The following is a 10,335-nucleotide window of genomic DNA, read 5'->3' on the forward strand; positions in this document are numbered from 1 at the left end:
AAAAATTCAAAATATGAGGTACTTATACTTATAAATATTTTTTTTGACTTTCTGAAAAGGTCTCAGTGACACTTATGAAGACCCTACGTTTTCACATTTTTTTCAATGAATTCCAAGTCGTATGTTTATTGGTACCTGACGATATATGTCGATTTTTATGATCGGACTTAGAATTAAAAATTCAAAATATGAGGTACTTGGTACTTATAAATATTTTTTTTGACTTTCTGAAAAGGTCTCAGTGACATTTATGAAGACCCTACGTATTCACATTTTTTTCAATGAATTCCAAGTCGTATATTTATTGGTACCTGACGATATATGTCGATTTTTATGATCGGACTTAGAATTAAAAATTCAAAATATGAGGTACTTGGTACTTATAAATATTTTTTTTGACTTTCTGAAAAGGTCTCAGTGACACTTATGAAGACCCTACGTTTTCACATTTTTTTCAATGAATTCCAAGTCGTATATTTATTGGTACCTGACGATATATGTCGATTTTTATGATCGGACTTAGAATTAAAAATTCAAAATATGAGGTACTTGGTACTTATAAATATTTTTTTTGACTTTCTGAAAAGGTCTCAGTGACACTTATGAAGATTTTCAAGATTCAAGATTCAAGATTTCTTTATTTTGTTAAGCATTATATACCACATAACATACATAGTAAATAACAGCTTTTTAAAATAAGTCAGTGTACATGGCATTATTTAAACGATAAAATTCGTTCAAGTCATAGAATTTGTGCTCTAACACAAAAGCTTTCACCATTTTTACAAGAACGTCGTCATTTTCGAGGACTTTTAAAGATATCGGTAATGCATTAAATATTCTGGGGATCATGATTTCTGGGTTTTCTACAGATTTCTTGAGCTTAACTTCTTTCACAACCAAATCATTACAGCAAAGATTAGTCTGATTATGTCTAGTCACTCTCCTCGTATCTACAGTATCACTATATTTCTGAAATAGGTTTCGGTTTTGCACTAAGAATTTTATACATTCGAGTATATACAACGATGGCACAGTCATTATATTATATTTGACAAATATTGGTTTACAAGTATCCAACGCTTCATTAGATCGCCAGTAGGGAATGCCCGCCATGGCTCTCAACGCTCTTTTCTGTGCTCTAAATACTTTGATTAAATGACTAGAACCCCCCCAAATTACAATCCCATACATTATATGACTCTGAACGTGTGAAAAATAGATCAATTTTAGAATGTTATCTGACACCTTGTATTTCAGTCTAGTGAACACATGAGAGACTCCTCTCATTTTATTGACAACCTTATCACAGTGATCATTCCAGTTAAGTGTATCATTAATTTGTACTCCCAAGAGTTTACCAGTTTTACAGATTTCTATACTCTTATCTTCAATTTTAACATCAGGTTGAACTAGATTTTTTGTTTGGCTGGTGTGTATTTGTAGTATTTTAGATTTTTCTGAATTTATCCTCAAAAAATTATCATTAGCAAAATCGACAAAACTTTCATTTACAGCCACCGTTTTAGTATTTACCTCAGGAAAAGACTCTCCCTTGACTATAGCCGTGGAGTCGTCGGCAAACAAAATCAGGAGGGCCAAGAACACAGCGAGAGGAATATCATTTAAATACATAGAAAACCCAATTGGGCCGAGAACTGTGCCTTGCGGCACACCCCTGTTACTCTCTAATATATCCGAGTTAATAAACTCCTCGTACCTATCACAACCAAGGTTCTTAAGCTGTACAAATTGTTTCCTATTTGATAAGAAGCAGGCCAACCACGAGAGCAAGTTCTCGTTTAGACCGTATTGTTTTAACTTATGTATAAGGAGAGGTGGATGAAGGGTGCCAAATGCGTTAGAGAAATCGTACAAGATAACATTCACTTTTTCTTTTGCTTCAACTGATTCGTACAGAGATGTTACATAACTATATAAGGCCGTTACAGTATTTTTTCCCTTTCTAAATCCATGTTGCTCAGGTATTTGGATATTATTAGTGTTCAAGTGTTTTTCCAATCTATGTAAAAAGGCTTTCTCATATACTTTTGATATTGATGATGTTATCGCAATTGGTCTATAATTTGAAGGGTTTTCTTTTTCGCCCTTTTTAAACAGTGGGATAATTTTAGCAAGTTTCATATTATCGGGGAAACTACCTTTTAGGAATGACTCGTTTATTAAATAAGTAAGAGGCGCAGTAATATACATTGAAATTTTTTTCAGTACAGTGGTTGAAATTCCATCCCACCCAGATGAATTTTTAGATGGGAGATGATTTATTATACTATATATTTCAAACTCCTCAAAAAGCTGTAATTCTTGTACCATATTACAAAGGTTATCAGTCACTTTGGAACAATCAGCTAAATTTATATTATTTAGGTCAGGCTCTGGTTCAACAAATGCATTGTTCAGGCAATTGGCGATATTAAGTTTAATTGATTCTTTAGCACCGTTTATATTTAATTCGTCAATATACTCTGAATTTTTACTTTTCCCTAATTTATTGTTTATAAGTTTCCACGCTGCACTGGATTTATTTTTAGATGTTGCAATTTTCCTATCATTTACTTGCTTCGTTTCTATTTGAATTTTATTAACAACTTCCTTCTTCATGTGTTTCAGTTTTAGCTTCAGTTCAGCCTTGACCATGTGATCTAAATTTGATTTTATTTCTTGACTTAAATTAATAATTTTATTTTGTAATTTCCGCGTATCATCTGTCAATTTAATTTTACCGATTTGATTTGCCCTGATAATAACTCGTTTTAAGGGGAAACAGTTTTCAAAATATTTTACGAGAATGCCCATAAAAATTTCACTTTTTTCATTTATTGAACTGGCCTGGAAAACTTGCTCCCAACTTTCTTGTTCAAGGAGGGAGAAAAGATTCAGATAATTATCTTCAGTGTAACTTCTTATATATTTGAAAGTGTCTTTAATTGTCTCTACTGGCAGTTTAACTGATACTGACACAGCACTGTGGTCTGAGAACAAAACTGGAATTATGTTAAATGTGCTCTCTAAGTTAAAATTTGCATAAACATGATCTAGTAAGGTTCCCCCATTCTTATTTACTCTAGTTATTTTATTTTCATTTAGCAAGGTTAGGTTATGTAATTTTACGATTTCCTTAAGTTTTATACAATTGTCGTCATTAACCATCAGATCGATATTAAAGTCTCCTGCTAATATTGTATGACCACAAAACCTGTTTTGCATAAGAACTGAATCAATATGTTCAAGAAATTCTGGAATTTTACTATTTGACTTTGGATTACTTGGCCGATAGACACCAATAATATTAATATTTTCGGACTGCATTATCAATTTGCTTGCACAGAATTCAAAAAACATCTCTTTAGAAAAAATTTTTATATTTTTTGCTGTAGCTTTCAGAAGTTTATTTTTTAAGATAAGTACTCCACCTCTTTCAAACTTTTTTATGTTTCGGCCAAAGTAAGCTACTAGATCGTAACCCTCCAAATGAAAGGTTTTAATTTCACATGAGTCAAGCCAATGTTCAGTTATTACTATTAAATCTGGGCGTACTTGCAAGCTTCGAATAAAATTTTCAAACTCGGTAAATTTATCTGGTGTTTTCAAACCGCGGACATTTAAATTTAATATATTTAAGTTTTTTAAGCGACTTTGTGTATGGACTTGCGGTTTGTGTTTTTTGAATTTCGCCTATAATTTATCGACGAGGATTTGGATGGCGATGGTGCTGCAATCTTGGGAGATGGGGTGGGCTGCGTACTCAGGTGGCTAGAAGCCTCCTTTCTCGGCAGTGGCCACCTGTTGGTCTCGGAAACGGTCCCACGTAGCCCAACCAAGAGCTCCTCGGCCCGCCCGACCGGGAACTGCTCGGCCAGCGCGACGACACTCCGCCTTTCTCCTGCCAGGTCGGCCGTGATGTGCGGCAAGGCCTCGTCAGGAGCCTCGGAGGGTGGCAGCTTAACAGACTCGGGCAAAGGGTTTTTTGAGACTTCAGGTACCAGTAAAACGTCGGCACCACTTACCACAAGAGTGGAAGGTTGCCGGGGGGGTTTTTGGAGTAAACCAGGTGGGGGCAGCGGGGGCAGGCTACCCCCACCGGCAGAGCCTTCCTGAAGATTCTCAAGATTAGCCCCTCGAGTCAGGTCAGCAAAGAATTCAGTCAGATTTTGAGCCCTGGGGACGTCCTTCGCCACAGCCACAGGTACAGGTTCCAGGAGACTGGAAACGAATTTCTCCTCAGGGCCAGCAGCAAGTTCTCCTTTGGCCAAGGCCTTAGGAGGTTTCAAAGTAACAGCCTCACCTGTTGTTGGTGGCGCCGGGGTGGAGCTGGACGAGGACGGATTTTTTGCCCCAGCCAACTCGCAGGCGTCCGCGCCTCGTCCGGCTGCTCCACCCTTTGGTGAGGCGGCTGTAGCATTGACAGACTTAAGGGCGCTGTCAGGCCTCTTGGTGCGCTCCTGCGTTTTTCCCTGGCTCAGTCGGCTCCTTGCTGGGTTCGTCTGTGCCCCTCTCACCTTCGGTATTGTGCCGGTGGACTTCTTGGCCTTCGGATCAGAGAGTTGGGCCTTCTCAGGGTAGGTTGTCTGATATTTTAACTTGTGTTTGTCACCTTTTTCAGCTAATGATGAGGTGGGGCCAGACGCACGGGAGGGCACCCCAGCTTTAATACAGGTCTCCGGTGTGCGCCCAGCTGGTCCACCTGATCCTGCTGTAGTTTTGGCAGCTTTTAATGGGGCACCACCAGGCCCGGGGTCAGCTGCGGGCCTCGCCACCATCACCTGTCGAGCATCAAATTTCTCCACGTCCGTCTCCCATCGGCGAGCAGGCGACTTCTTTTTGCTTTGTGAGTGGCTCGGCGACGCAGCTGAAAAAGAGAAGCAATTTAAGTTTTCATTCAATTTATTCTCAGTCAAATTTTGTCCTGCAACTCCTGCCGAAGGCCTGCTCACAGTTGGGGAGATTTCAGGAAGAAGGGGGAATTCCTCGACGCTGTCAAGTGCCGGAGAGCAAGTTGTTCTTTGGAACTGTCTTTTCTTAAAGTCGGTTGTCCCTTCAAAGATGTAAATTTCCGTAGTCGACACTTCAAAAACCCGTTCAAGGACGTCCAGGCAAAAGTCCCAGGGCAATTTGTCGAGCCCAGCTCCAATTTTCGGCAGTCCCAGTTTCTTGATTCCGAGTGCCTTGCAGACTTCCCGAAGAGAGACGATGGCAGCCTCGAAGTTTTCACGAGTTGGGCGGGTCCCTCTCGACTTCTCTTTGGTGATAATGTAGAGAGCGTACCTGAACGTGCCGTCGTTCTGCTGTACTGGAAGGACGGCAACCTGTCCGACTTTAAGGTTTAAAGACAGAAGGTAATCCACATTCCCGAATAACTCGCGGAAATCAACTGCCAGTCCGGCCGACATTTCAAAATCTTCGGCAACGCAGTGGCCGATGGACATCGAGGGTGGTGATTCGACGAAAAGGTTCGCCCCAGGTAACATTGTTACCTTTGTTGTCGGTGGCCGTAGTGGTGTTTTGTACTGGAGCCACGCCTCCTTTTCTCTGGCAAGGAAAAGTTGATACTCTCGGTCCATTTTTGCTATCAGACTGACTTCCGGGGACTCTTCTCGAAATGAAAAGGCCTGAAGTTCACGCAGGACTTCGGTCAGCGTCCAACAGATGCGCGCGAGGTCGCCGGAAGGACGACTCACCGCGAGTGGCGGCTTAACATAAGAGCGGTAAGCCGGCATTTCGGCAAGTCCAATTTCACGGCGAGTACGGGGGTAAAAATCACGCCTTTAGGCCACAAACGGGCTTGGGACGCTCAGCAACCCGACCGCGAATTCCCAAAATCCAGTCTCGTTGGGCACCAGGGCACCGCCCATCAGCTTTGCCGCCGCGCTTTCAAAATTTTCGCCTCGATCTCGCTCACCTCAATCACCATGTGAGTCAAGCTCACTACTTTTGCAGCAGTAATACTTGATTTTCCTTCATAATAATCACAATTTCTCACTGTCATAATTTTTAACAATCAATTAATGTAAATATATAATTATTATAAATGTTAAAAGGCAAACAGAAAATAAATCGACTTCTATTGGTTGTGAATATGCACTATTTGTTGCACATTAACTTTGGCCTAGGTGCATAATAAATAAAAACAATGACAATGGCAGCCGTGAAAAGTCCTGTTAAAAATGTTTTTCCGACAGAATTCCACACTGTCTGTGTGGAATATTCTGAAAATTCCACCGTTTTGAGGGCCAATTTATCATCAGTGGATGAGATTGACGAGTGGGTCAAAGAATTTTCAAAAATTTCTAGAAGCTGTTGGATCGTCGAATACTGTTACGAAGAAATGGAAAGGTTTTTTTATATCTCATTAAAATAAGTACTCAATTAATTAAATAAAAATACAATCCCTCTATAGGTACCATACTCATAAAAGGTTTCACTGCCACCTTAGCAAATTGAACAAAAAAGTTGATTCGAAGCGAACAACAAATTGCAAAGTGACACTGGATATTAAAATCAAGCTGGTGGGTGTAATTAATGATTTTTCATTGATTATTATGGTTTTAAACCCCATAAGTATAATTTTTAATGAAAACTATTATTAATTAAAGAATTTCAAGAATTTAAAGTATCAGTACAAACAAACAAACAATAATGGACCAATCTTTTTACAACATAGATTACAAGAGACACCAAAAAAAAGGATAAATATCTCAGACCTGACAAGCATGGTATTGTCCGTCAAGCTGTGATCAAATTTGAAGGCGTGCACAATCATCACATCTTAAGTGCGGACACACTTCGATTAAATCGAGTAGATCCATCGACTGCCGCTCTGTTCGACAAATATTTTGACGATGGGAGTACAGCTGCTCAAGCAAGGAAACGTCACGAAGACTTACTTATCAGCAATGACGATTTTGTGAATCTTGCTGATGCTAATATTAACCCTACCAAAAGAACTGTCTCCTATTTGTTTGACAAATGGTCAAATAAGCAATTTGGTGTAAAATCTTTAACACCAATTGAAAAGACTCAAGAAAAAATTGCTTCTGGAGATTACATTTCAAGAGGTAGTTTGAAAATTGAATTTTTCCTAAAATGCAATACATTAAAATCTTAAAAACTTTAGATGTTCTTGTTAAGACTTCAATGGAGGATGGCGAGTGGTGCATCCTCATTGTGACACCCTTGATGAAAAGGGTGCAAGAACTGCCGCACTCTGGTGAAACACTCTTCCTTGATTCAACCTCACATGTTGATGTGACTCACTGCACCTTTACATCAATGTGCTCTGCCACAAAAGCTGGTGCAATGCCACTCTGCATTTTGCTGCAAAGCCACCAGACTCAGACTTGCTATGAGATGGCCTTTAACTTGTACAAGAGAGAATGTCCAAAAGGATTTGGTGGCTCTGAGGTAAAACTGAATAGCATTATCCTTAGCATTAACCTCCAATTAATCACAAACATTTTATATTCCCTACCAACAATAAATTCCAATATTTATTAAATTAAAACAGAGTTTTAAAAAAATCTTACTCAGAGACTACTTCATAATCCAATAATAAAATTAAAAAAAAACATACATTTCTAAATGAAAATGTACTTCATTTTTAGGCGCCTAGTGTCGTAATGACAGATGACAGTTCTGCGGAACGAAAGGCGGTTGAGTCGGTGTGGCCAACAGCACGTAGGTTGCTATGTGTGTTTCACGTACTCTCGGCGGAGTGGAAGTGGCTCCTTTCCAACTGCAATAAAAATGATAGGCAGAAATTAATGAATCTATATTACAAGGTTAATATTTACGTGCAGAAAGTAAAAATATAAATGATTAATCTAATTTTGTGAAATTCATATTATAGGCTGTCTATGCTAACACATTGGAGGAATTTGAAAGTGCTTCGGAGAGCATTTTAGCTCAAAATGAGGCGCATCCTAAGTATGTGAAACGCTTTCAAAAGTTTGCAAAACGAGTGGAAGAGTGGGCTATCTATGCACGAGTTGGTGCTATGAATAGAGGCAATGATACCAACAACTTTGCTGAGACTAGTATTAAAATTGCTAAAGAGGCTGTCATGCAAAGAATGAAAGTAAGAAAGAAAGAAATATTTTCAGATAAATTGTTACATAAAATTGTAAATAAAAAATAGGCTTATAACCCTGTGGCTCTGATCGAGTTTGTTATCGGACCGATGGATGACTATTACAAGAGACGATTGCTTGACCATGCACACAACCGACATTCGGCACATTCACTGGTTTTCGACAAGATGCTTAAGCGAGCTTCGTCCATTGACCCCAACAAGATCATCAAAATTGACGAAAACCTTTACAGCGTGCCAAGTTCAATCTCAGCTGGTAATAAAAATATTGATTTTAAATTATAATTAATTAGAAAATAATCTTCAGTTTAATTCTATAAGGCCCTAATTTCCATATACATAATTCATGACACTAAAATTTATTTGATTTCATAGCATACATATTTGATTTGATTTAATTGAATGAATGTGAAATTTCCAGAGACGTTTTATGAAGTCAGAACAGACAGTGGATTTTGCTCCTGCAAATCTGGGGAGAGGGGAGCTTTTTGTAAGCATATGGCTTTGCTTGTGAAGTATAAAAAGGCAGCAATTCCCTCAGCTCCACCACTCCTCAGTTCTGACCGAAAACTTCTAGCCAAAGTGGCCCTTGGCGACAAAACCCTGCCGACTAGCTTCTACTTAGGGCGAACTGAGGTTGCGTCACCTACTAGCTCTCCACAAAAAGGTTAATAAAATAAAATTAAAATTTTACATCTCATAATTAACTATAATTAAAATGTGATTTAAAACTTGTGCAGCATGAATGTATAATTTTTTTTGTTAAAATTATGAAATTATTTTAGGAAATCAATGCAATAGCCATGACGAAGCATCTGGTGACAATGAAGATGAGTTTTTTTACAATAATGAGATGGAAGTTGCTACAGAGACAGATGAAAATGTCTTTGATGAAGCCGACAGGGCCGAAAAGAGGAAGCAGCTGGAGAACGATTTCAGCGACTTCCTCGACTTAGCTTTGGTTAATATTTCACCTGAACTTGTTGAAAAGATGGGAAAGGCACTCCGAAAGCCAAAAACTACTCCAGCTGCTCAAGCTGCTTTGGTGGCTTTTTACAGAGCTGTCAACTCTGTGCTGTCCAAGAAGGGTCGCACTGGTGTTAATCCATCTGGTCGAGCAAGGCGTCGAGTAGGAGTATCCAAGGGAGCAGCTCAAATCGCAAGTGGTCGACCTCCGAAGTCTCAGTCGGATAACAATGGTCCTAAAAAAAGAAAAAGAGATCTCAGTCAGGCTGTCAAGGACAACTGTGCTAATGCAAAATCGCATTAAATAGTCATATGCATCACTTGATGTTATTCCTATGTGCTCATTTCCTGATTATCAATAAGATAAATATGAAGTATAAATAAAAAAAATAAAATTTGACGAGTATTTTTCTTTTATTTTAATGTGCTCCTTTTGTATTAAATATGTTTAAATATAATTATTCCTTGAATTTAGTTTTAAAGGATGCACAATAAATAATGTATAATTAAGAACAGTGCTTACTTTTTTACTGTGTTGGTGATTTTAAATTCTCAATCAAAACGTCTTCTTTTCACAAAATAAATCTACAAACTTCACTTGTGAGGTCTCCGTTCTCGAAATAACTGAAATTACACATTATCACAACTAACAACGTAATTAAAACACGTGAAATTTGCACTACCTATAGTTAAATCACTTGAAAATAAATTCTAAAAAGTCACAACATAACAATTATATATTTACTCCATTTACCAACTCCAAACAAAGTACACACCCACCACACTCAAGTTCAGCGTGACGCGTGACTACTTGAATCACATCAAAATCCTTTTAAAGAACTAGGATAAAATTGTTTCACTAATACATATTTATATAACATATCATTTCTTATGAAAGCCAGAAATTGTGATTATTATGAAGGAAAATCAAGTATTACTGCTGCAAAAGTAGTGAGCTTGACTCACATGGTGATTGAGGTGAGCGAGATCGAGGCGAAAATTTTGAAAGCGCGGCGGCAAAGCTGATGGGCGGTGCCCTGGTGCCCAACGAGACTGGATTTTGGGAATTCGCAACCCGACCGAACACACAAGAGAAGTCCACTCACTGCCCAGGCCTCGCCAGGACGCTCAAAAGTCGGAACAACAGAAGAGGTTACTTGTCCGTCTGGCGCATGCGCACCACCTCCACGTTTTCCTACGTTTTCAGACCCTACGTTTTCACATTTTTTACAATGAATTCCAAGTCGTATATTTTTTGGTAC

At 38.7% G+C, this 10,335-nt stretch overlaps 2 protein-coding genes across 3 annotated transcripts; one reads left to right on the top strand and one right to left on the bottom strand.

Annotated features, from left to right (window-relative positions):
* Window positions 1-3,627: 3,627 nt before the first annotated feature.
* LOC132200175 (nascent polypeptide-associated complex subunit alpha, muscle-specific form-like) lies at window positions 3,628-10,035 on the bottom strand. 2 transcript variants are annotated; one of them, XM_059625432.1, is made up of 4 exons: window positions 9,757-10,035; window positions 9,597-9,719; window positions 9,082-9,309; window positions 3,628-7,753 (listed from the first exon to the last, which is right to left on the bottom strand). In XM_059625432.1, exon 4 carries the CDS (start codon window positions 5,736-5,738, stop codon window positions 3,648-3,650), a length of 2,091 nt encoding a protein of 696 aa, XP_059481415.1. In that variant the 5' UTR covers window positions 5,739-7,753; window positions 9,082-9,309; window positions 9,597-9,719; window positions 9,757-10,035; the 3' UTR covers window positions 3,628-3,647. The 2 variants fall into 2 exon arrangements, with proteins under 2 accessions (XP_059481415.1, XP_059481414.1); XM_059625431.1 differs by having other exon boundaries at window positions 9,597-9,697; window positions 9,757-10,023.
* LOC132201990 (uncharacterized) lies at window positions 3,922-9,514 on the top strand. Its single transcript, XM_059628566.1, has 14 exons — window positions 3,922-4,000; window positions 4,247-4,580; window positions 5,081-5,329; window positions 5,400-5,482; window positions 5,629-5,932; window positions 6,313-6,354; window positions 6,419-6,527; window positions 6,683-7,076; window positions 7,136-7,422; window positions 7,623-7,799; window positions 7,868-8,095; window positions 8,156-8,363; window positions 8,529-8,774; window positions 8,893-9,514. The coding sequence occupies exons 1-14, from the start codon at window positions 3,922-3,924 to the stop codon at window positions 9,375-9,377; spliced, it is 3,225 nt and encodes a 1,074-aa protein (XP_059484549.1). The 3' UTR covers window positions 9,378-9,514.
* Window positions 10,036-10,335: the final 300 nt, after the last annotated feature.

The sequence above is a fragment of the Neocloeon triangulifer genome, unplaced genomic scaffold (genome assembly GCF_031216515.1).
Source record: "Neocloeon triangulifer isolate White Clay Creek 2 clone unplaced genomic scaffold, ASM3121651v1 ptg000014l, whole genome shotgun sequence".
In the NCBI taxonomy this organism is placed as follows: Eukaryota; Metazoa; Arthropoda; class Insecta; order Ephemeroptera; family Baetidae; genus Neocloeon; species Neocloeon triangulifer.

Bases quoted from the DNA above. Each gene is read 5' to 3' on its own strand.
- LOC132201990 (XM_059628566.1), top strand. From the start codon at position 3,922: ATGTGCGGCAAGGCCTCGTCAGGAGCCTCGGAGGGTGGCAGCTTAACA. The intron at 4,001-4,246 runs GTACCAGTAAAA...ATTTCTCCTCAG, and splicing joins AGGGTTTTTTGAGACTTCAG to GGCCAGCAGCAAGTTCTCCT. The intron at 5,330-5,399 runs GTCCGACTTTAA...ATCAACTGCCAG, and splicing joins TACTGGAAGGACGGCAACCT to TCCGGCCGACATTTCAAAAT.
- LOC132200175 (XM_059625432.1), bottom strand. From the start codon at position 5,738: ATGCCGGCTTACCGCTCTTATGTTAAGCCGCCACTCGCGGTGAGTCGT.